The sequence below is a fragment of the Dasypus novemcinctus genome, chromosome 6, assembly GCF_030445035.2.
Source record: "Dasypus novemcinctus isolate mDasNov1 chromosome 6, mDasNov1.1.hap2, whole genome shotgun sequence".
In the NCBI taxonomy this organism is placed as follows: Eukaryota; Metazoa; Chordata; class Mammalia; order Cingulata; family Dasypodidae; genus Dasypus; species Dasypus novemcinctus.
In genome coordinates this window covers 36863270-36889472 of record NC_080678.1, presented here as the reverse complement: position 1 = coordinate 36889472, position 26203 = coordinate 36863270, and the positions used below count along the sequence as shown (strand labels likewise).

At 38.0% G+C, this 26203-nt stretch overlaps 1 protein-coding gene across 5 annotated transcripts; it reads left to right on the top strand.

The window, feature by feature from the left end:
- The first annotated feature begins 27 nt into the window (after positions 1–27).
- On the top strand, positions 28–26174 carry OGA (O-GlcNAcase). 5 transcript variants are annotated; one of them, XM_071215694.1, is made up of 17 exons: positions 592–1240; positions 4389–4440; positions 4891–4988; positions 5506–5634; positions 6732–6862; positions 8260–8431; positions 10919–11017; positions 11716–12000; positions 13809–13967; positions 14339–14952; positions 15357–15531; positions 18696–18781; positions 19737–19841; positions 20554–20639; positions 20927–21119; positions 22798–22957; positions 24015–26174. In XM_071215694.1, the coding sequence occupies exons 5-17, from the start codon at positions 6740–6742 to the stop codon at positions 24149–24151; spliced, it is 2394 nt and encodes a 797-aa protein (XP_071071795.1). In that variant the 5' UTR covers positions 592–1240; positions 4389–4440; positions 4891–4988; positions 5506–5634; positions 6732–6739; the 3' UTR covers positions 24152–26174. The 5 variants fall into 5 exon arrangements, with proteins under 5 accessions (XP_058154523.1, XP_058154525.1, XP_071071795.1 ...); XM_071215693.1 differs by lacking the exon at positions 5506–5634 and adding an exon at positions 3346–3419 and having other exon boundaries at positions 597–1240; XM_058298540.2 differs by lacking the exon at positions 5506–5634 and having other exon boundaries at positions 28–1240.
- Positions 26175–26203: the final 29 nt, after the last annotated feature.

The window sequence follows — 26203 nt, the reverse complement described above, 5'->3', positions numbered from 1 at the left end:
ACTTGCTTGTCTCCTCTACAATACTGTGAGCTCATAGTAGCGCTGGAGCCCAGCAGGAGGCACGCTCAATAGATGTCTGCTCAATGAAGGAATGAACTTATTCCTGAATTTTTAAACGAGGTTAGTGCCAGATTGGGAGTAGGAAAAATGACTGAAGGCAGAGGAGTGAGCTGAGTTCCTTAGAGTGGTGTCTTCACAAAACCAACCACGGGTCAGACAGATGAAGGCAACTAAAACTAGGAGCGCAATAGAAAGTAGGTCACTTCCTTCCTGTGTCTTTAAAAACTAGAAGCTTCGTGCTGCGCCTGCGCAGTGAGAAAGTAAACACCTCCGCTTTTCACCCTGCCCCCCTTTTCCCAATTGCCCAACCTCCTCCCGTACCCCCTTTCTATGGGTGGGATAATGGTCCGTTCCAGGATGCCTGCGTCGTTCTGGAGGGTGGTGAGCATAAATGGTACATCCCACTGCCTTCATTACCTTCCGCTTTTCGCGTCTCAAGACCTCTGTCTTACTTCCCCCTACAGAATGAGACTCAATAGGCTTGCCCAAAAGAAGGTGGGGGCAGCCGGGCTGAGGGGACCGGTCTGAGCCGGTCTGCGGCGCAGGCGCACTGCGGATAAACAGGAAGCGGGCGGTAGGGGCAGTGGCAAAGGAGATCTCGGGGTTTCGAGGGTAATCAGCGGAAGAAGGAAGATATTCGGGAGGTAACAGAGGCTTATTGAGAGCGAGAAAAGGAGCTTAGACTGTCTACTTCCAGGAAACTAGAGTTTGCGGTCTCGCTCTCCCTTCAGGCTCCCGGCTTCCCAGCTTAAGCTGAGGCAGCGGCTGACAAAGGGCTCGCGCCGGGGCCGCCGCCCTTTCCATCCGGGCTTTCGGGCCCCTGCGGAGAGGGAGGGGGAAGGGCCGAGGGGGAGGGGAGAGAGCAGGAGGGACGCGCGCTCGGAGTTAAGGCCCTTTCCAGGGCTCCGGGCCTGCGGCCCTACGGACGGAGGCCGAGGAGGACCCGCAGAGGTGGCGACGGCTAGGGGCAGGAGGATGGTGCAGAAGGAAAACCAGGCAGCGCTGGAGGAGCGGGAGAGCGAGCTCACTTCCAGTCCTGCCGCTGCCGCTTCCGCTGGAGCAACGTTGGAGCCGCCGGCAACGCCGGCTTCCGGAGAAGACAACCCAACCGGGACCGGGGGAGCCGCGGGGGCCGGGGCGGCAGGAAGGGCTCGGAGGTTCCTTTGTGGCGTGGTGGAAGGTGAGCTCTCTGGCGCGGGCTGGGCAAGCGAACTCTCCTCCCGCATTACTATTATTATATTCTCTCCTGGTGGGGAGGGGTTCGAGGGTGGGCACTGTGCTTTATCGGGCTCTGGAACGTCTTAGTTCGCCAGGTCTGAAATTTGGCCCTGCTAAGGCGAGGAGTGTGAAAGAGTCTAGCCTCTTGGCGTTCTTAGTTGGTGTCGAAATTCCCTCTGGCTACTAACAGGCCTGGCCCCACCCGCCTTGGGGTTGGAGCCAGGCTTCTGAGGAGGCGGTGGTAGGAGCCTAGTGTTAGCCTCTGGATTATACTTGATTGCACTTTGGTGTCTGCGTTAAAATGAAAAAGTGTATTCACGTCTGCCTCCATCCTTTGGGGGGAAAAATCAACGTACTTGTCCTCCTGGAATGAAGCGAACAATCGACCTATGGTATTAAATTCCTCTTTGCTTTGAGTTTTCCTTGCTACCCAGCCTTCTACACCCCTTTGAAGATTTACTTGCAGCCTAGAAACTTGCCGTCTTTCCCAACTACTTACTGGGTTTTTTTTTTGTCTCTGAAGGATAACGTTTGATTCTAAAAACAGATTCTCAAAGTATCTGAAATACGAAATTTCAATTTAGTGACCCCAGAAGAGGCTGCAGTCCTTGCCGTCTCTTGTCGTTTCGCCTTAAAAGGAATGATAGATTTTTCTGTTATGGAAAATTGCCAGATTGTATCACAATATTGTATCGCATTTTCTGAATATGAATGGACACATTAACTCAGGCTTGCATTCTGTGGAAGTACGAATCAGTAACATTGCTCTTTCCTCTAGTTCAGTATTTATTTTCTGAAGTAGTTTGCCCGCTCAGGGTTTCCTAGCTGTTTTATTCGTTCTCTCTTGTCTTTTTATATGTAATGGTGTGCCTGAGAGTCGGAAATTAGTCTCTATAAAACTGAAAAAAAGGTTTGAAAAAGAAGATTTGCCATTGAAACTAAGAGCAGCTTCAGGTTTTCCAGGGTTTCATCACACGTAAAAGTAGACTGTAAATTTGAAAGGTGGATGGTGGTTATAGTATTTTAGGTTGTTTAAATTGTAGGGGAGAAGAGACTAATTTGCAGCTACATTGGAGAGTGAACCTGTTCACCAGAATTAACAGTCTTGCAGAAGTTGGGGGAGACAAAAGAAAAAAAATCTGTATTTTGTCATTAAAGGTGTTGGAATGCAGGCTTGAGAGGGAGTGCAAGGGTAACAAATTTTAGAGCTAGACTAGAATCTGTAAGGAAATTTGCTTGTCACTTACACCTTAGGTAGTTATGGAGGAAAGCTGCTTGTCGATTAAATAATTTGGTTTGTTTTTCAGCCTAGTGTTAGAATGGGGCCCCTTCCTATGCTAGAGAATGGGGTGGTTTTCAGTTCACGTCTGTTTTTCCTCCCTCTCCATTCCCTTGCATATTTTCTTGGTAATTGAGCACCTGAGTCAGCACTGATTTTTTTGTTCTTCCAGGTTGGCACCATTCCTAAAATGAATGAGGATAGCAAATACTGTAGGTACTGCCAGGATAATTTTTTGCTTTCCTTCCCTCACAAAGCTTTGTTGGTTTTAACTCATGTATAACAACACTCCCTCCTGTTTGTGGTGCCCATCAACCAAAACCATGAACCTGACTCTCAAAGGCAGAGTGAGGGTGTCTGAAAATTAAAATGGTAAACACTGCAAAAATCATTTTTTTAATATTAAATTGACTCTAAGGGGGTGTTTAATGCCTACTCCCTTTAAGAAAAAAATGACAATGCCAAGACTTTAGGAAAGCTAAAGACTCATAAATTTCACTAATTAAGAATATTTTAAATTACCTGTAAGAGGGTAACATTGAATCGTCAAGATTGCAAGTGCTGTAGTTCCATATATTAGTATATAATGAATTTTGTTTTGGTTTGTCAGAGTCCTTGTTTGTGGTGCAGAGTAACCATCCTGTCTAGAGATCAGAGTTTAATACACATTTCAGAAATTTCAGTTCTGTTGTAGTCTTTTACGTAGACTTTGTGTGTAGAGCATTTTGTGTTCAAGATATTTTTATTAACCATCTTCATGAGACATTGTCCTTATTTATCTCTTACAGATGAGTAGACTGGGAGATGTGGAAAATAAAGGTTAGGCAAGATGTAAGGTCTTTGTGGTGGCATCATTCTGCAGGTTTGTTTCCTGAGCATGCATTACTAGTGCTTTGCCCTTTTATGAGACACAGGGGCAAGTCACATTCTTGAATTTTCAGTTGTTAAGCCTTTGCGCTGAAATTGAGATTGTTAGAGAGTTTCCTGTTTGGGTCAGGGTTTGTTGTGGCTCACACTGTTGGATTTGTTGTGAATGTGAATTCAAGCATTTTTTGGTCTCTGATTACATCAGGAACTTTAAAATAAGAAAATGATTGTAAAAATTAGGTTAATCAGATTCTTTTCTAGATCCTGTTCCTGATTCTTTCGTGCCTTATTCATTTAGCTCCCCCAGCACTCTTAAAAGCAGTTTAACTTGCCTCCTAGGTCTATTACCTAAGTCTAGATAATTAATTATATTAGCAGTTTTCGATTACTTGCTTTTCCTCTCCATTTTAAGATTGAGTTATTCTTTTTTTAAAAAGTTATTCTTTTTATATGTTTGGTCTTTATTGGTAGTAAAGAGATGATATGGTATAGCTCTTTTAAAGTAACTTTATTGCATAAGTAATAAATGTTCATTGTTTGGAAAATCAGAAAATTAACCTAAGCAAACTAGGTGTAAGAATCACCTTAAGGGGAGCGAATGTAGCTCAAATGGTTGAGCACCTGCTTCCCATGCATGAGGTCCCAGGTTTGGTTCCTGGTACCTCCTAAAAACAAAATCAACTCTTAACTGGGGAGCACATGCTCAGAGTTTGAGCACCTACTTCCCAGGTAGGAGGTCCTAGGTTTGATCCATGGTACCTCCTAAAAAAAAAAGTTGCCTTAAAATATCATCATCTAAAGATAAAGACACTTTATAATGTTTTACTAAATATCCGTCAGAGTTTGGTGTTTTGTACACATTTTTTACAAAATGGGATTGCATTGTACTGTAACGTGCTTTTCTGGGTAAACAGCTTACCATGTTTGAAACTTGGAAATAATTTCATTCTTGATTTGAATTTAGGATTTTATGGAAGACCTTGGGTTATGGAGCAGAGAAAAGAACTCTTTAGAAGGTAAATTTTTATTTAAAGGAGAGGAGAGTCTTAAAACATTTTCCATTTGTTTGAAGAAATATTAACATTGAACAGGCTGCATACAATTTGATGATTTTGGTATGGCAGAAATTCATTTACTTTTGTCTTTAACCTCTTCTTCACCTAGCCTGGAGGTTTTCACACTTTTTGAGGAAAGCTGAATATGTTTTGGACTTTATCTGCCTCTCTCGGAACTGTTGTTTTTTTTTTTTTTAACTTAAAACTGTTTAATATGTTGAAGTTTCTTATAATATTTAATTTTTTTAAAAAATTTTCACTGACTTTAAAAAGAAAAAAAAAAGGTTAAAAGCCACTGCCCAGAATATTATTAGCTTTGTATAATATTGAGGGTCTATAGGAAAAGGAAAAATTTGAGATTCATAGCCTAAATGTTGTCTGTTTATATATGTGTAATTTTTTCCCCCTAAGGCTCCAGAAATGGGAGTTAAATACATACTTGTATGCCCCCAAAGATGACTACAAACATAGGATGTTTTGGCGAGAAATGTATTCCGTGGAGGAAGCTGGTAATCTTTTTTTTTTTTTAATCCATTAATTCAGAATATGTGAAGAAAATAGCTTTATTTTAAATGTTAATGGTACAATAATTTTATTTGAATAAGAATTTCATTTTCACTTTGTAGATAGTTTCCCTTTTTTCCTGCTAACTACTTAGTCTTTGTGAGTTAGTACAGATTTAGAGAAAGTCACATTAACAAGCTAACAGCTGTAAGTGTGATTCATGGGTGAGATAATCTGATTATGCCTCCTCTGTGGTCATAAATTGTATACATTTCTGCCAGTGGTCTAAACAGTGAGCTACTGGGCAAAGAGATGCTGAAGCAGGACAGGCCTAGGGCAATGCAAGAACCTTGCCTTGTGAACAAAGTGTAAGGGGCTTCTTAAAAAATCAGTAATCAAGATAAATCATATTTTATTCATTTTTTAAAAATGAAAATTAATGCAAGAAATCCATAGTGAGCAATTTATCAAAACTTTAAATGAAGACAGGATCAATATTACTGATTGTTTCTTTTGTTTCAGATTCCAATATGACTTGGCACGGCACTGTTACTGGTCCTGTCTTTATTTAAAATAAAGATCTCACCCTAGCCCAGGCCTGTACTGAAGTGGAGAGCCATCACAGACTATCCTTACTAGGTGTATTCTTAGGTTTGTAGTAGCATAAAGTTCATAAATAAGGTAGTACCTCACAGAACCCCCTTGTGTATTAGAATGGATGCTCCTTTTCTAGGGACTTGAGTGAATGGGGAAACACTTTTATATTTGGAGTTAAATAGTATACACATATAATTAATGATATGTTTGGCTACAGAGACCAGCCAAGGAATTGAAGGCAGAAAAGTTTCCTTGAATTAGGAAGAAATAATTACAACTTATACCTCTATATAACTTAAATGTGTCTTCAACCTAATTATTTTCTGGGGGTCCTGGTAATGAAATTCAATGTGAATAATAATTAAAATATAATTGAATGACTATCTTGAAATGCTACTGGAAATTATTCAAGGATCTCTCTATTCTGTGGTATGGAATGGGAGTCTCTAAATTTGTTTAGGAAAAAGCTTAAAATCGGTAGTGATTTTTTTGTGTGTGTGGTTTTAAAGGTGAGGACTTTTAAAGCCATCACTTAACCTGGTTCTGAAGAAAGCATTTTTTCCTTCCAAATCATTTGGGCTTTTTTCGTTGTTTTTGTTTGTTTTGAAGTACTGGGGCCAGGGATTGAACTTTGGACCTCGGATGAGGGAAGCTGGTGCTCAACTACTGAGCCACATCGGCTCCCTTCTAAATTATAACATAGTTATACAAAGATTTACTTATTTTGGGATGTTCAGAAAGATAGCAAAGATTTTTTTTTTTAAACGCAAGTTTTTTGTTCACTAAGAATTGACAGTTCTCTGAGAAATGGCAATGAAAGAAATAAAATGTATTAGCAATTTAAACGTGTTTCCCAAGATAAGAAACTATTTGAAAGTGGAAAAGAACAGCTTTTTATTTTCTTTTGGTTCAAATAAAGGTGTGAAAACTATTGTTCTTTTTCTTACTGTGACATTAAGTCATGCAAGGCTTTTGCCATTTTGTATGGCTTTTTATCATGTTAGATGTGATGATTTTGTAAAATTTAAGGGACTTTTTTTTTTTTTTTACCCGATTGTAAATCAGAGAAAATGATCCTTTACCTTCTGTCGAAAGATAAAGGTTCTTAGTTTTTGGTATTGCTTTCTGAAAACATGGACTGTGTTCTTTAGAACAACTTATGACTCTGATCTCTGCTGCACGGGAATATGAAATAGAGTTCATCTATGCTATCTCACCTGGATTGGATATCACCTTTTCTAACCCCAAAGAAGTATCTACATTGAAACGCAAACTAGACCAGGTAACTAGCTTAATTTTTACATTTTCTTCCCAATTTAGTATATGAAATCAAAAGTTTTTTGAGTTGCTTTTATGATATTAAAAGGAAACCAAATCCATGCTTCTTTTGTTTCTGTAGGAATTTTTTACTCCAATGCTTCTGATAGAGGAATATTTTCCAAAATGAGTTGAAAGAGCTTTACTAGAGGTACCAGTGCTTCTCAAACGTCACTTTGCTTAAGAAGGGCCTTAAAAGAACGCTTAGAAGTGATGCTTTAAAGAATGTGATTTCTAGACTCCATTCCTAGAAATCCTTATGCTCACAGTATGGGGTGGGCATCAGGAATCCAGGTGATTGAGATAAATGGTCCAGAACCACATTTTGAGAAACTGATATAAACCAATGGATGCTTGACTGAATTTGTTACTGAGGTTATAGAAACAGAGTACTTATCTGTTAAACATCAGTTTCCTCTGTTATATGGACAAGAGATATAATTCAGTCTGAAAATGATTAGTGGCTAGTTTTCCAAAATGAATGAGGCAAAAAATGGAATAGGTAAACATGAGCTGTTGGGGATCCCGATCAGATTCTAAATTCTACTTAATATGAAAGCTGCTTACCTTTTCTGGTAAAGTTTAGAGCGTCTCTTTTCCCAGGGTTCTTTAGATTTGCTTTTTTCCCTTATGTTTCTTTTCTTTAGGCAAATATGTATGTTATGGATGACATTAAAATGTCTGGTAAAAAAATTTTTAAGGTGGTCACAATTTTCACAAGTGAGTTTGTATGTGTGTGCTCAGTTCCATGGATTTTAAAAAATACATTCTAGTAACATATATAACCTATAATTTTCCCCTTTTAACCGCAATCAGATATATAATCAGTGTTGTTAATTACATTCACAATATTGTGCTACTGTCACCACTACAAGTGAGCTTTTAAGAGGTTATTTTCCTGTTTGGTCAGATTCTTCTGTGGTGTTCTGCTTCAGTCTTTCTGATTCACAGCCTAGTTAGTATTATCTGCAGAGGGACAAAGTAGGATTAATGTGCCATTTGGGACTAGAACAAGGCCTGGGTTTTTCCTGTTTCATGTTTTCATATTTTTATATTTTTCTGGCTCCCTTAGTGCCACTTAAAATCAGCAGTTAAGGAGATAAAAGATAGGCCACGTTGCAGAAGCTTTGTTGGAATGTATTGGCATATTGTATCCAAACACAAATGAAAACTGTCTAAATTGTTTAACTTAGAATTTCTTTCATTGAAAATGTAAAAACAGTAGGTCTGGCTTTGAACATTCTACTGAGGGAGTATTTTGACTTTTTAGTGTGACTGTTAAGCATATACTTTAACGTTTGGATTCCTGTATTTTTAACTCTTAAGATGAGCTGAGCTGGAAAGCATTTTGCTCTTTTCTAGGTTTCTCAGTTTGGATGCAGGTCATTTGCCTTGCTTTTTGATGATATTGACCATAATATGTGTGCAGCAGACAAAGAGGTATTCAGTTCTTTTGCTCATGCCCAGATCTCCATCACCAATGAAATTTATCAATACTTAGGAGAGCCAGAAACCTTCCTCTTCTGTCCCACAGGTATTGTATACAATAACTTTATATTTAACTGCTTGTCTTGAAATACATAACTTTCAAAAAAATGTATATGGGCACTATTTTCCCCAACTTGCTTCAATGCAGGAATGCCTTTTTCAGAAGATATTTCTCTAAAATATCTTAAATTGGAGAAATTTTAGGGACTAATAAGTGACAAATTGATTAAGCAAAAAAAATTGTTTTCGTTTTAGAAGTATGTGAACAGTACATTTTCAGTATTAAAGGAGGGATAGGATTATTAAAATGAATACAAAAAACAAATTTACATTGCTTTTACCTTAGTCACTTCTCATTTTCTCCTGCTTGTTCCCTTTCTCTGCCCATAAATATCTTTATCCATTCTTTACTCTTCCCATTCCCATCTGGGCTTTTATTTCTAGTAGTTGGCATCGAAAGCTTCATTCCTGCCTTCCCCCCACCCCTTTTTTTCTTTTTTCTTTCCCTCCCTGATACATTTCATTGAAAAAAAATTTTTTTTCACTGTCATATTTTATTCCTGTTCTCTTGGTTTCTCATGTGACCATAACACTGATAAACTCTTTCATATAATGGGAAAGTTTTTTGTTTTTTTTTTAAAGATTGATTTATTTTTATTTCTCTCCCCTTCCCTCCCCCCCCCAGTTGTCGGCTCTCTCTGTCCATTCACTGTGTGTTCTTCTGTGACTGCTTCTGTCCTTATCAGTGGCACTGGGAATGTTTCTTTTTGTTGTGTCAGTTTGCTGTGTCAGCTCTCCATGTGTGCGGTGCCATTCTTGGGCAGGCTGCACTTCCTTACGCGCTGGGTGGCTCTCCTTACAGGGCACACTCCTTGCACATGGGGCTTCCCTACGTGGGGGACACCCCCTGCGTGTCACGGCACTCCTTGCACGCATCAACACTGCACATGGGCCAGCTCCACACGGGTCAAGGAGGTCCTGGGTTTGAACCTTGGCTCTCCCATGTGGTAGGCAGACACCCTATCCATTGGGCCAAGTCAACTTCCCTAATGGGAAAGTTTTTGTTTTATTTTATTTTTAAAAAAGATTTATTTATTTATTTCTCTTCCCTATGGGAAAGTTTTTAATTAAAAGCATTGAAGCTTTGAATACAGATAATCCTTTAAAAATTAAGTTTATCTTTATTTATAAGCCTTCATTTGGTAGCAAAAGAATTAAAAATCCTGCTTCTGAAGGCATATAGAGGAATGATTATGCTAATTTACCATAATTACTTTAATCTTGCTATATTCAATTATTTTTTAAATTTTTTAATTTTAATTTTTAAAGAAGCTTTAGGTTACATAAATGTTACATAAAAAATATAGGGGATTCCCATAGGCCCCACTCCCTCTCCCTTCCAGTTTGCCCATTAACAACATCCTTCATTAGTGTGACACGTTTGTCACAATCATTGAAAATATTTTAGCCTCTTTTTCAGTTGCCCCACAAAGTCGATTTTAGAAGTTTTTCATCAGACCTAAACTTTTTGATTAGGAAAAGGTAAATAAATTAGTTATAAGAAATTTTGGACTAAGTTATTTAATTTTATGAGTATGTCTGGCTTAGAATATTGTGAGCCATGAACCTTTTTTCAGTGGTCTAATACTAACTACATGAATACTGAAATAATTTTTTTTTAAGATTTATTTTTATTTATCCTCCCCCCCCCTCATTGTCTGCTCTCTAAGTTCATTCACTGTGTGTTCTTCTCTGTCCGCTTGCATTCTTGTCAGGTGGCACCGGGAATCTGTGTCTCTTTTCGTTGCGTCATCTTGCTGTGTCGGCTTCTCTGTGTGTGTGGCACCACTCCTGCGCTGGCTGCGCTTTTTTTGCATGGGATGGCTTTCCTTGCGGGGCATGCCTACGTGGGGGGCACCCCTGCTTGCTGGGCACCCCTGCATGGCATGGCACTCCTTGCACACAGCCGCACTGTGTGTAGGCCAGCTGACCACACGGGCCAGAAGGCCCTGGGTACTGAACCCTGGACCTCTCCTATATTGTAGGCAGATGCTCTTATCAGTTGAGCCACATCTGCTTCCCTAAAATAATGTTTAATAAGATTATACAGGGAATTGATTGAATCCAAATTATAGTTTAAGTTGCAGTTGAATACTAATTGCCATGGGAACCCAATCTTGTATTCTATATATTAATTTATTCTCTTTGGTATCTGAAATCATTACAGAAATGTAGGCAATTAAGAATTATGTAGAAAATGCTAAAGTTTTAATTGTTTATTTAGTAATCTTGTATTTCTAGTGATGATTGGACTATAAGGGTTGGTTTGTATTACTATTGGAAGAAGACTGTCTGATTTTTGACTTGATTCTTAAACTACCCACTTGAATTTATATCCTCTTGGACATGGCATGGAGAACTTTTATCATTTGGATGAAAAGAATTTGGGATTATTAGACATTTTCCCCTATTTAAAAGCTGGTGATAATTTTACTCCTGACTATTTTACTTGATTTTCCTCCCTTACATTCAGAATATTGTGGCACTTTCTGTTATCCAAATGTCTCTCAGTCTCCTTATTTAAGGACTGTGGGTGAAAAGCTTCTACCTGGAATTGAGGTGCTTTGGACAGGTAAGCCTTTAACTTTAAGATGTATGCAGTAAACTTTATCTACAATAGACCTACAAAAATTGGTTGTTCTAGTTAACTGAAAACTTTTAAACTGAGCCTTAACCAGAAAACTTCATCTTCATTGTTAAAATACATTGTTTTAAAATGTATACGTTCTTTAGTCCAAAAAACTATAATAACATCTTTGATGATTTTGCGGTGAATCTGAATATCATTTATTGATACTCCCACTTTAGGATACTGTTCTATTTTATGGAATGAAAGCTGTCTTAATAGATTGACAGTAATCAACCAACTATATTAGCCTTTTTCTAAGAATTCAGCATAGAGAAACCCTCCTTAGAATATAGGTTAATTGGGGTTTGTCTAATCGAGTTTACTGTATTAATGAATGCTATGGAAATTTGTTTCTTACTAACATGATACCAGTTTAAAGAAGCTTGCCCAAGCCTTAAATGTTAATACCTTTTGGCTACTATACTAATTCCATTACTAGAAATCTGTTCTGAAGAAATATGCTAGAGGAAACAAAAAGTTTGAGTAAAAAGACAATTTGTTGCTATGTTAGTTTGAAAAAATGTTTAGGAAGTATATATATAATACATAGGGAAAATAGAATAAAATAAAACATTGATGTGCAGTACCTCTTAAGAACCATGTGTGACGTTCTTTTAATTAATGGTGGTCATTATTTCTAGGTCCCAAAGTTGTTTCTAAAGAAATTCCAGTAGAGTCTATTGAAGAGGTCTCTAAGATTATTAAAAGAGCCCCAGTAATCTGGGATAACATTCATGCTAATGATTATGATCAGAAGAGACTATTTCTGGGTCCATACAAGGGAAGATCCACAGAACTCATCCCACGGTTAAAAGGAGTCCTGACTAATCCAAATTGTGAATTTGAAGCCAACTATGTTGCTATCCACACCCTTGCCACCTGGTATAAATCAAACATGAATGGAGTAAGAAAAGATGTAGTGATGAGTAAGTAGATTCTATTTGACCCTTTACCTTGGGAGGAGAGCTAAGGTTAACCAGAGCAATTGGCAAGTATGAAATCACTTTGTAATCACAATTTAAGAGCTCTTATTAAGGTGTGTTGTTCAGTATTTAGTATGGTTATGTTGTATGATAGAAGAAGAAAGCCTTAACTAGAAGAAAAGCTGAGTGGTCTTGAATAAGTCACTTAATTTCTTGCCCTTAGTTCCTTATTTTTAAAAAGTGACTCAGCCTTTGAAGTCTTGAATACCAGACTTAATATCTAACTTAGTACCCTAATTTTTTAGAGTTTCCTTATACCTAGAATCACTCTGACTCAGTTTGTTTTCAGGTGATTTTATTATTTTTAATGACTAGATATTCTTCTCTGAGTTACTTCATAATATCATTTAGATTCAGTTTACATTTATGAAACATTCGTTTTAGAAATTGCCTTACTAATTTTTAAAAGAATGAAAATCCTAATTATAGGGTTCTAAGTAAGAGAATGTTCATTAATTGTTTATTCATTAACATTTCAACACATTTTGTGGCAGATGCATACTCCCAGGCACTAAGATGCAAGGACTAAAGTATTCCCAACTTTTGAAGAACATAGCTAATGTTGGATAAGACATATAGGCAGCTGTACTGTAGTGTGGTAAGTGCTGTAATACTTACCTACAAAGTATTGTAGGAGCATAGAGGAAGAAGTGATTACTTCTGCTAAGTAAGAGTGGTGGTATTCCAACCCAGCTCCTGAAGGGCATGAGTTGGGGCAGCCTCAGGACCAAAGAATGCACACGGTGTTGGGTTAGACATGAGCTTTATTGAGACTTAGGTACAGGAGAAAGTCCAATGGAGGCCGGTCAGAGAATGAAAGTAGCACTCTGCAAAGAAGCAAGAAAAGGAGGGGCCGATATAAGGGGTTTCAGAACAAAAACTTTCCATAGGGTATGGGAACAGAGTTTTTGTAAAAGTTACATGAAGCTCACAAACAGGGTGTCTGGTGATGTTATTGAAGGAAGGAGGTATAGAGCCTTGAGAAAATTCGCGTTTACAGTATCATCTGCACATTTTTCCTCTGGGGAAGCTTGTTACTTTTTGTCCAGTTTATGTCGCAGCTTTGTGCCTTGGGGCTGTGTTTCATTTAAGGAGGGGAAGACCAGGGCCTGGGTTCCCACAGGTGGTGAGTTTATTTCACAGAGGAGGGGATATTTCAGCTGGGACAAGAAATGAGTAGAGACACTAGCCAAACTTGACCACGTATTAGGGAAATACTAAGGAAAAGTAAGAACAGACAATTTTGAATACCAAGCCCAAGAGGTCAGACTTAATTTTCTCTACCACTATCCTTTTTTTTTTTTTTTCCTACCACTATCCTGGTTCAGGTTGTATTTGTTTTTTTTTTTACCTTACACATGTATTCCCACTTTTCTTCCCCTTCATGGCATTTTTTTATGTGCCTATTATTAGTTTCATACTTATTAAGTTATAAGCCCCTGAAGGGTAGGGGATGTTATCTTTAAAGCATTGATAATTTTGGTACTCAGTGGACATTTGTAAACTACTGTTCCAATTATTCCAAAACTAATATTTATTTCAATTGAGATTTTACACTTAGCAGTGCATTTAGGTGACTGTTCTAGGTGAAATGGTTTAGTGAATGATGTTTGTGTTTGCCTTTTTATGTTTGTTTTTTCTTGTTCCAGTTCTTTGCTTCTGTAGTTGCACTGTAACAACAAATTTTGCATTTGTCTATCTCAGTCTTGAGGAAGCTGTTGTAATCAAAACTTTTGTGATCTCTTTTGCAGCTGACAGTGAAGACAGTACTGTATCAATCCAGATAAAGTTAGAAAATGAAGGCAGTGATGAAGATATTGAAACTGATGTACTCTACAGTCCACAGATGGCTCTAAAGCTAGCATTAACAGAGTGGTTGCAGGAATTTGGTGTACCTCATCAGTACAGCAGTGAGTTTGGCTTTTCTTTGTAAATGATATGGATCATGTGGTTGAGTCACAAAGAACACTGTCGTGTTGGCTTACCTTAGACCCACCAAGCAAAGTGAAATTAGATGAAATTTAGAGGTCTAGAGAATATAATTTTTATATACAAATATTCAGAAGAGAAGATGACAGATGTATAGATGTTGGAGTGTTTATTGCCTGAATATTCGTCCCCACCCCCACTCCCCTGAGGTTTAGAGAAATTTGACGTTTTCTCAGGGCTCTAATTGGAGATTCCAATTACAGATACAATAAGGAAACATTTCTTTAAATGTGATTTGTTCTGATTCTAATTCCTGATTATCTTTGTGGTGATATTTTGTTTGTATTTATAGGTAGGCAAGTTGCACACAGTGGAGCTAAAGCAAGTGTGGTTGACGGGGCTCCCCTAGTTGCAGCACCCTCTTTAAATGCCTCAACTGTAGTTACAACAGTTTACCAGGAGCCCATTATGAGCCAGGGAGCAGCCTTGAGTGGTGAGCCTGCAGCTCTGACCAAGGAAGAAGAGAAGAAACAGCCAGATGAGGAACCCATGGACATGGTAGTGGAAAAACAAGAGGAAGCAGACCACAAGAATGACAGTCAATTACTTACTGAAATTGTCGAAGCTAAAATGGCAGAGGAATTGAGACCAATGGACACTGATAAAGAGAGCATGGCTGAATCAAAATCCCCAGAGATGTCTATGCAGGAAGATTGCATTAGTGATGTTGCCCCTATGCAGACCGATGAACAGACAAACAAGGAGCAGTTTGTGCCAGGTCCTAGTGAAAAGCCTTTGTACACTGCAGAACCAGTGACTCTGGAGGATTTGCAGTTACTTGCTGATCTATTTTACCTTCCTTATGAGCATGGACCTAAAGGAGCACAGATGTTACGGGAGTTCCAGTGGCTTCGAGCAAATAGCAGTGTTGTCAGTGTGAATTGCAAAGGAAAAGACTCTGAAAAAGTGAGTATGCTTAATTTCCCTGCTTTTCTAGCCTTAATGATCTCCACACTGGTGATACAGAGAGGGTCATAAATGAGTACAAGTAACTGGCAGAAAATTGACCACCTCTTAGGCTCTGTTCTGTAAGGTGGATATGAACTCTATTTAATCTGGTACCTTCAGTTGAATAGTTTAACCTTCTACTTAGGAATGAAGGAAAGAAAGTTGACTATTTTAGGAATGTCTGTCACTTTGGGGGATAGAGTGTTTTATTACTTACCTAAAGAGTTTTTAGGCCAGTTAATTGTTTAATATTTAGGATAAATTGCAGGTAACTGGTAACGTTAACAGTTTAATTTATAACTTTATGTCTAGATTGTTTTGTTAAGCTTGTGGTTTTCTGAGTCTGTATTGAACCCCAATAGATTGAAGAATGGCGGTCACGGGCAGCCAAGTTTGAAGAGATGTGCGGACTAGTGATGGGAATGTTCACACGGCTCTCCAATTGTGCCAACAGGACAATCCTTTATGACATGTACTCCTATGTTTGGGATATCAAGAGTATAATGTCTATGGTGAAGTCTTTTGTGCAGTGGTTAGGTAGGTGCACCAGTAATAATCTCTTCTCCTCAAATATATGTCCCTTTATTTAAACAAAACAAAATAAAAAAAGATAAATTATCCCACAGGGAGAGAAATGTTTTAGGGAATTGGCATATTTTCAGCTCTTGAAATTCTTTGCCTAGCTTTCTTTGAAATATAGGCATTGTTGCAGACTTGAGGTGCAAGTTTGAGCAATTACATTGAGCAGGTTGATTTTTCTCCCTTGGGCTAATTAAGCATAAATATCCTGATAATGTGTTAGAAAGTACTGACTTTAACTTGCTCTGACTGAATGCTTCCTGGATGGAACCCTGAATACCACATTTATCTGATTTGGAGATGAGACACTATGAAATGTGACTCTGTAAGTTCTCTGCTGCTTGCTGTGTTTTGATAACATTAATGCTGTGTTTAACAGAACAATTGCTGAAGTGATCTAAAGGGCCTGGCAAGAGGAAGCCATCCTCCCAGCCCTGTGCGCATGCGAGCTTTAGTGGAAGGCTATTCTGGTGCTATTTTTATTTCATATGGTTTTCTCTTTATCCGTCTACCAAGTAATTGGTTTTAGCAGGGGATGGAAATTGCAGTCCCCTAACAACTCTGCTTCATGAAGTAGACTTTCGAATGTCTCCCTTGAAAACTAATTTTTAGAAATTCTCAAACTTGGTAAAAAGCACCAGCATGGCCAAGTTTTTCTCCAGGGACCTTATTTCATTTCCAGGTTTTCAATCCAGCTATACGGAATATGTAATGGACTTACACATAGCACATAGCAGGCAGCAAGGCTGACTGATATGTCATAATTTTCATAGTAGTCACAATACTATGATGGGTAACTTGGACTTGGTTGTGAAATAGATGTATGAAACATTGTGAGCTTAGATAAAGCAGTAGTAATGACATTTCTCTTTCTGCCTATATACCTTTTGGCTCTTAAATATTAAAAAGTAATGGTTTTCCTCTGATATGGCTGGAAGTTAAATGTAAAATCTCTTAATTTGCTGTGTATATATAGCACGACAGGTAAAAGAGGATTTTGAACTTCTTGTTAAAGGCTCTTAAATCTTATCTGTGCCAGATAACTGCCCTTAAGCTCAGGAAAAACTTCTCTGTAGGTTTTTGGATGGCAGGCACCCTTTGCCTTTCAGGTGACTGGCCAGGCAATAATAATTAATCATTATTGGGATTTAAATCTCTGGTTTCCAAGGTCCCTAGGAATTTTGAACCTGAAATCTGGATCATTGAAACTGAGAAAGTAATCACTTGAAAATATTGATATTTAACCTTTAATTTAAGAATTGCTAAAAAATTAAATTCTTGAGTATATACAGTATTGTTTCTGTCTCCTCTTAGCTTTACCACTCTATTATACAATTATGGGTTAACTTTCCCAAATTGTATAGAAGCTTTTATACAATCTCAGGGTCACAGCATATTAGAAGTTTTAAGTAATCATCTTGGCATCCGTATACCTTTACTAAAGCTCACGACAGGGCAAGTATTTTCATGGTTCTATAGTAATTCCAGGGGATTACTGATTAGAACCCTTTGTTTTCCTCCTCTCTCCAGTCCAGCTGGCATTCAGTCCTTTAAAGAATGTGGCTATGCAGTACTTTTGATTACTAACGACTTCTATTATCTTCTTCCCCATTGTGTACAGATGGGAGAATCCTCAGCACAAGTGTCTACTACTATTGGATGGACAGCGGCAGATGTTCACAGCGCGTCATGATTAATTAGTTTAAATTGAAAGGTTCTATCTGTGAGGTAGCTCAGGTAGATTTAAGAGTAATAGGCATGAACTGAAGTCACGTTTGCGCAGCGACTGAGGCATTAACCATGTTTTCATTTACACAGCTCTTCGTATATGCAGCTTTTTATTGTGATAGTTGGAAGTGCTAGTTATGTTGTGGTCTCAAAGTGGGGGCTAGGGGAAATTGGCTGATCTTAAAGTTTGAGAGGTCTAGTTTTTTCACCCAGTGTAAATCACACTGAGTTACAGAATGGGGCAGGTCATCTTTATAGCCTAAATTTTGAATCTTTTTCATCTTTATTTTACAAATAATAATTTTTAAAATACCCCTACCCCTAAAAAAAAAAAAGACAAACCCAGATATAATCTCTTAATGGGCCTGAATTGTCAACAAAAAATTGGTTTGCTTTGGGACTGTCTGACTAGCACACTATATATCTTATACTGATGAGACTGTTAACTTGAACAGGAGGTAGAATGCTGTCTTCAAATGGAAAAGAATATTTTGCGCTGCTTTATCTTGTCAGAAGACTAGGCAGGTAATTTTGATTTGGCCTTCAAATATTTGCCTTTCATTATTTCATTGCCTTAACTGCCTATAAAGCTGGTTAAGCTGTGACCTTACTGCCGACTTCTGGGCCTCAAAGCCTGCCATTTCATGCATGTGTTCAGTGCATTGCAGAGATCATAATGGTGATCAGAGGAGCCGGATGCGTTCATACTTTAAACAAAAGTATGTCTCGGCTCTGAACAAATTAGGAGCATCAATTGGCTCTCCATAGCTTCCTGAATCTGGCAGACTGGTAATATAACTAGCCAAGTCTAAATTTGGATGGTCCTCAGAAGTTTTCATTGTGTTTGGTTGTGTCAACTTACTGAACATTTTATTTTATTTATTCCGCTGACCTTAGTTTTCTGACAAGATTAACCCATCCCCCCCTCCCTTTTTCCCTTTCCTGTACCCTTCCTAAAAATGTAAAATGTGACTTCAGACAGGTTTAATTCCTTCATGGGCTGTGATAATAAAATTTGTCTCATTACCTCATTCCTTTCGGTTTATAGTTAGTGTAATTTCACCAAAGAGCAAGAATTGGGCCTAATTTTTAGAGTCGTATATAGGGAATATATAAAATTGATCCATACAAACTCGGGACTTAACTTCCTTCCGATATTCAAAGAAAGGGCACAGTTGATAATGGTCTTTTTTCATTAACTGGAGGAAGGAATATCAGTATTAGATCTCATTATTAAGTTTAAAAATAATTATTATCACAGCCTTGCCCTGAAACCCTGGATTATTATTGTTAGAGAGCTATTTCCACAAAGTGTTTGTTAGTTGTTTGGACGTTTGAGACCCCAGGAAATCCCCTTTCTCGTAACGTTCTCCGCTTGGATCTGATCTCAACAGGGTGTCGTAGTCATTCTTCAGCACAGTTCTTAATTGGAGACCAAGAACCCTGGGCCTTTAGAGGTGGTCTAGCAGGAGAGTTCCAGGTATCAATATGAATTCACAACTGAATTGACATTTTCTTTGTTTTATGAGAAACCTTATGTTGCGCATCAGATGGCTGGAAGGATTGGTCTGCCGAAGGCTTTCTGGTCCCAAATTCAATTTAGTTACATAGCTGGATTTTAAATCAAATTTTCCTCCTCTTTCACAGTAATTTCTGAAGGAGATGCTGCCAATTCCCCCGCGCCCGCGAAGCGCAGCGGCTCTAGGTATACACTTCACATTGTTTCTTTGCAGGTCGCACAGCATTTTAATCTGCGCCCGCAATGCACAATGCGCGCATGCTTGTCTGCCAGTGGAAACTCCATGAGCAAAACAGATGGATAATTACACAAATGAATGTTGAAAATGCTTGGATACTTTTTCAGTTAGTTTATAAATATAACTTGGTCTTAAAAAGAATAATCCGTTAATGAAAATTTAAACAAAAATGAAGCTTCTTTGGTATTGGAATTTGTTCATGGACTTTTCAGGTGCTCTACTTTTCTCCCCTCAACAGGTGCTCTGCTGCGCACAGCAAACTGAAGCGCATTGCTTTGGGGATAAAGCGTCTCCTGGACAGATAACCCTCTTCAGACCAAACCTCTCCTCCTGACATTCTGTTCTGCCATCTTTTAGTAAAGAGATGGTCTATATAAGATTGGTGTTAAGGAGTAGACTTGTCATAATTGAAATAGATTTTTTTAAAAAACTGTAATAAATCCCCACTAATATGTCACTAAAGCTATGTAAGTCAATTTGGATAATTTCTATTCAGAAGTACTCCCTTTTCCCAGCAAAGAGGTGTTTATATTAGTAAAGCATAGTATACCCCTCTTCTTTAGGTCTGCCTGCAGTAGCCAGTTAAATGTTAAGTTGGTAATCTGCAGTGCACACCCATTTAAAGAAATGCACATCTTCCCAATGCTAATCCATCTCGTATTTTTTTTCTTCCCACAGCGTTTGCTGCCAATTGACGGGGCAAATGATCTCTTTTTTCAACCACCCCCACTGACTCCTACCTCCAAAGTCTATACTATCAGACCATATTTTCCTAAAGATGAGGTAATTGTCTCTCTGCTTTCCAACTTGGTGTATGGTTATGGTGCACACTTCTTGCTTTCCTTAGAACTCTGGTTCTGCATCTTAATATACAAAATTTAGATGGAGAAAGTTAACTGAAACATTGTACACATGAGGGGAGATGTACAGAAGAGTTGAGGAAGAGCCTAGGGCGTTCAGACTCCTAACATCTTTGCTAAGTCCCTTAACTCCTCGCCTGAAAAAGTCCAATGAAATGTATTCAGGGTTGGCATTATTTAAAGAGTCTAAACATTGTGTTATGTTGACCTTAACCGATTTTAAGCTGATAAAGTTTTTTGTAATTTTTGGTTGTGAAGTGCCTGTGGGCTATTGACCTCAGCTACAGAAAGAAGCAAGCCTGTTTAAAGAAAATAACAGATTTGAAACATGGTAGAAGAGTATTCTTAACGTATAGAAAATTGATAGGCTATCAGAGTTGGCTGGATTTTGAATCCACTGCTTATTACCAGAAGCCATCCCCTAGGAGCCAGTTCTCAATGTTAACTAAAATCATGCTGCTTACACTGGTTTTACAAATCTGACTCAGTGAATTATCTTAGGTGACTTCTCTGACAGGCCAGATATTTTTTTCCTTTTCCTTCTGGAGATCCAGACTGACTTATGACTTATATTGCTGTTTTTGAGTCTGTTGCCATTTTTCCTGATGTGTTTCTTAATTAGATTATATTTTCAGGCTTCCGTGTACAAGATTTGCAGAGAAATGTATGATGACGGAGTGGGTTTGCCTTTTCAAAGTCAGCCTGACCTAATTGGAGACAAGTATGTGATGAGTATTTGGATTTGGGAGTGGACATTTCATAGGCAAATTTATCATAGCACTTGATGGGGAGATGAGAAGTGGAAATACATATAGACATGTTTAAGTCCCACTTAAGCTTTAGTAAAACCTGAATATTAATATGCATGTGTTTCCAGTTTTCTTACACCAAATGTAGTTACCATAGGTTGTCATTCAAGTGCATTGTGGTTTTGGTATGTATTGGTGAAGTCTGAAGTTTTGAGTTAGTAACTTAGAAACTCAGTCTGGCCTCTTTTCTTCTGAGCAGGTTAGTAGGAGGGCTGCTTTCCCTCAGCTTGGATTACTGCTTTGTTCTAGAAGATGAAGATGGCATATGCGGTTATGCTCTGGGTACTGTAGATGTGACACCCTTCATTAAAAAATGTAAAATTTCCTGGATTCCCTTCATGCAAGAGAAGTATACCAAGCCAAATGGTGACAAAGAACTCTCTGAGGCTGAGGTAATTCATAGGTTTAGAATTATACTATGGGCATTTTTTTATATAAAGGTTTGTTTTGTTTTTTTTAAGATTTATTTTATTTGTTCCCCACTCCTCCCTCGTTGTTTGTGCTTGCTGTCTGCCCTCTGTCCCCCTTCGTTGTGTGTCCTCTATGTCTGCTTGTCTTCTCTTGAGGTACTGGGGACCGAACCTGGGACTTTCTATGTGGGAAAGAGGTGCTCGGTTGCCTGAGCTACATCTACTCCCTGCTTTATGATGTTTCTCATTGTATTTCCTCTTTGTGTTTCCTTGTTGCATCAGTTTGCCTTTTCAGCTCAGTTGCTTTGAGGCATATCTGCTTCCCTCTAAAGTTATTAATATAGAAAAGCAGGCAGATATATCATAAAACCTTAGTAATTTCTAAGTTAATTTCTTAAAAGAATTCATAGGATTTATTCTTACAATGGCATTTTTCATTGTTGGCCTCAGCATTAGGCCACTTTTTTGATTGGGAGTACTGTTGTAAAAGTTCCTCGAGTTAAAACGTAGTATAGACAAAGAACCTTTTTTCCTCCCTGTTTTGAAGCAATGAATTTAAGAATGATGTTATGGTCTTTTCATTGGGTACTCAGGGCAACATCAGGTAATCAAAGTCTCTCATTTGTTTCTTTGACAGGAGGCTAGCTTTCCTTTTCAGTAATTCAGTTTTCATTGTAATTAAAAAATAATAGGGTGAGCTTCTTAAGTATCTGCTTTCTGATAGGAACATTCCTTGTTATATCTTCTCTTTCCCAACTTCAAAGATATTTCCTCTCTAAAGAAGTGTTCCGAAAAACAACAGACAACCGGGGTGGGAGGGGGGGAGAGAAATAAATAAAATCTTTTTTTAAAAAAAAGTATTCCATGTTGCTCAAGATTCATGATTATTTTGGTTTATACTTTAGCATTTGTATTTTTTTAATAGTTCTTCCTGAGAATAACTTGTATGCTTAGTAAATAACTTTTAGGTCTATATTTGGACTCTTTCTTAGGACATTTTTTTATCTATGTAGTTCCTGTTCCCCTTTTCTAAAAACTTTTTTCTCCCCATATCAAAAGTACCCACATTCTCTATCATTTGTTACAGTTTTTCACCTTTCGGGCCTAGCCAAATGGCTAGGTAATCAGAGAGGCGGTTTGAAATGGCTTCTCTTACTTGGGATTATATTGACACTGACACTGCAAGATGCTTGTGGTTGAGCTGTTGATGTGTTGCCGGTCCACAACTGACAATTGTAGTTTTCAACATAGGAACATGTAAAGAATGTTATTTGCCCTTCACCCACCTTTCCCTAAAGTTATTTTCTTACTTAACTGTGGTACATTTTTTAAAAACTAAGGTATTAGCACTTGGACATTATAATTAACTAAACTCCATTTTTTTTGGAGTTCACTGTTTTTTCCACTTGTATCTTTTTCTTTTCCAGGAGCCAATCCAGAATATATAAACTATTTTTAAAATAGAAATGCTTCCACTAGAATTATAAGCCAGTAAATCCTCCTGTATGTGATAATTACTTAATGACTGAAGAGTTAATGAATATTGCTTTCCTTTATCTGTTGCTGAGTTTTGTACTTGGGGTATGTGTGTGTGTGTGTATGTATGTATGTATGTATATAAGGGATAGCTCCTGTGAAAGTCAAGAAATTCTCGTTTCAGAAAATCATGTTGAGTTTCCATGAAGAGCAGGAAGTGTTGCCAGAAACTTTCCTTGCCAACTTCCCTTCTTTGATAAAGATGGATATTCACAAAAAAGTAACTGATCCAAGTGTGGCCAAAAGCATGATGGCTTGCCTCCTGTCTTCACTCAAGGCTAATGGTGAGTATGTATTTGTGGAGTTGTTAGTGTTTGGTCAAGATGGGGTCAGGACTATATTTTAGGGTAAAATGGAAGAATTTTATGGTGAATTTTTATCCCCTTCCTCACCATTTGTGGTTTGCTTTCTGAATTATTAGTGGTGTAAGAATTGCATGTATATCAATCACCTCTACCTCTACTGTATTGAAAAATGCTGCTCTTTTATACTCAGCGCTTATTTTAAGCCCCATATAAGGTGAGACGTGAACACATTAGGTTATATTTCTTTTGCCAGGAAGCCCATAAGTGGTAGTTGAAAATTAAGTGAACCTGAGGGAGAAAATTTAAGATTGCAGAATTATCCATTTTTTCTCAGAGTTTTATTATCCATGCTCAACCTTTAGAAATAACTTTCCTGTGTATTAGTGGTATGGAATCTTTCTGTAGAGGATCAGATAGTAAATATTTTAGTCTTTGAGGGCCAAAGAACTGTGGCTATTGCATGTTCTTTTAAAACTACCCTTTAAAAATGTATTTTTAAAAAAACAAAAACATTTTTAGTCCTTGAGCCATACAAAAACAAGTAATTTCCCTATCCTTGTTAGAGAGTTGTTGATAGATAAGAATGCTTGTTGTCTGTTTTCTGAATTTTTATATCAATTGAGTTAGTGGCGTCTCCTTTGTGGAAGAATTTAAACAATTACATATATATGGAACTGAATCATGCAGGTATATGCAGTGAGTTGTGTCTTAGAATATATGTCACATTTTTGTCTTACTGACTTGTGACATGCTGGAATAGGCTCTGGAATAATGGAATAATGTCTTTTGAATTGAGGTGTCCTTTGCCTTGAGGTTTCTCACACATTCTTTCCTGAAAGATTTTCTTTCTGGGGAAGAACTTCCCTCTGTTGAATATTAATAGGACTTTTTAAAAATACAGCACGGAATTTAGGAGCTAGAAGAGACAATTCCCTATTTATTTTTTAAAATATATTAAGGATTCATCACAATTCATATCCCAAATTCCACTAATTAAGTAACTTATTTATGTTTTGAATATTTGTTTTATTCCTAGGCTCCCGGGGGGCTTTCTGTGAAGTGAGACCAGATGATAAGAGAATTCTGGAATTTTACAGCAAGTTAGGCTGTTTTGAAATTGCAAAAATGGAAGGATTTCCAAAGGATGTGGTTATACTTGGCCGGAGCCTGTGACATTTGTTGGCCTTGTGAACTGTCCAAAAGTCTCTTAACTCCACCTGGTGGGTGGTGGTTGGGGTCTTCATACAGTTCAGCCTCTGGAGTGGCAACAGAATCAGCCAATTGGATTGGAAACAAAGAAGACTATGTAAAACTCACCCATCATACATTCACATTACTCACTGGTTGGAAGAAGATAGTATTGTTGCAAATCTTGTGTGAAACAGATGTGGGCCTCCTTTTTGGGTCTTGTGTTAGGTGTCAAGACCTCTTACATGGGCTTATAGGGAGGGGGTCTTCAATAAATGTAGTCAGCACTGTTTTCTGCATCCAGTGTGGTTGCATTTCTCACCTATGAGTAATCAAAATGACTTCTTTTATACTCCTTAGTTTAGTGAATGAAATTTCTCTCATTCTTTGTGGACAAGGCAGCAGTCAGTGGGTTTCAGAGGCTTCAGGATGCAGACTCCCAAGTGGGATGGTTGTGGCATTAGTTTAAGCTAAGTAAATGATTACGGTTTTTGGGCAGTTTTTCTATTTTTTGTTAAGCTGTGGCCACTTGTCACCTGTAGTGACCTCTGGTTCAGGAATGATGTGCTTTGTCAGGACAGATACGCAGTTGCTGGTGGCAAAAGCCTCAAAATGACAGACTTGTAAATTTATTTGTATATAAACTAGCTGTAACCTGATTATCTTTTTTGTTTACTGTTTTTATTAAAAAAATTCTTTCCTTTTGAAAGTGAAAGGGTGATGGTTAAGGATGGCACTTTGAATAATGTGTATCATAGTAGAAGGTGGATTTTCTTTACTTTGGTCTTTGTGGGTGTTTTTGTGGGTGTTTTATTTTGTTTTGTTTTTTTTTAGTTCTGTTGTTTTAAAGTGCCTCCCACCTAGGGCTAGGCTATGACTTTTGGGTACGAGAGTCTGATTTCTTTAAGACTCAGTCTGTTGCAACGTGCAGTCACTTCTGGAAATTAACCTCAATAGCAGGTCAGCATGTGAAATGTTAGATTTGTTAGAGCTGTCAAGTAGGGTTCAGGGACTGATTGGTCCCATCTGCACTCTGATCAGTTGTCCTTTAATTTCAAGACCTGTTACTCCTGGTTTTATTAAATCAGAATCCTTTTCTTGCATGCTTGTATATCTAATTTTTAAATGCAGCAAAGAATGAGTATACTTTAACCAGTGATTTATGGTTACCTATTCCCCCGCCCCTCCCTTTAACCACAGATTCTGAAAGCTTCATGTATTTTAATTTAGAGTTGGTGTTTTTAAGGGTTCTGAGCACGAGGCTGGCAGGTGCTCTCTGCAGGACTCATTTTCTTCATCATGCCTGGCTAACTTCTCTATAAATTAATAATAGCGTTTTATCTTGCTTCCTGCAGTTTTGCTTCAGCTGTTTTAACTTTGAACTGAGTGAAGTGGGTGTGGGGGCAAGATGGAAATCTGAGACTTCTTTTACTCCTGGAGTTCAGTTCAGTGTGAGCTTTGAGAGAGTCCTAAAGCTTTGTACCTAGTGGTACCTTAGTGACTTCAAACCACTGAAGGGGTGAAAGGAGCCCTTTGCATTTTTCAAAGGTAGGAATCTTTAGTATGTTGGGAAGCTGGAATCAAGTTTGCATTTTTGAAATGAAGAGAAATCCCTGCTAGGTATTGTTTAAAACAGCTAAATGTCACTCGATTTTCTCTGAGAGCATCTCATAGAAGAATGGACAATTGTATCATCTTTTCTGGAGGATTTTAGGGTCAACCTCTTATGGAATCAGGATATTTTAGCAATTTTGCTTGTGGCTTTATCTTGGCTTTTAATTACTTTGGCCAGTATTCTGTTCACAGATTCCAACTGTGAAACGAATGTCCAGATGTATACCTTTATCACTCTAGGATCATGAAGTGCTATGCTGACATATTCCATGGTCAAGAATTTTTATTAAGGTTGGAATGACACTTTGTTTAGATTACATCTCAGTTCCTGTAGAAAATGAACTGTAAAACTATCTGAAGACCATGCAAGAGGCAAAATAAAACATGAAGTGAATGTGTGTGGTGATGTGAACCTATGTCCTG

Bases quoted from the DNA above. Each gene is read 5' to 3' on its own strand.
- OGA (XM_058298540.2), top strand. From the start codon at position 1,036: ATGGTGCAGAAGGAAAACCAGGCAGCGCTGGAGGAGCGGGAGAGCGAG. The intron at 4,441-4,890 runs GTAAATTTTTAT...TTTCCCCCTAAG, and splicing joins AGAAAAGAACTCTTTAGAAG to GCTCCAGAAATGGGAGTTAA. The intron at 22,958-24,014 runs GTGAGTATGTAT...TTTTATTCCTAG, and splicing joins GTCTTCACTCAAGGCTAATG to GCTCCCGGGGGGCTTTCTGT.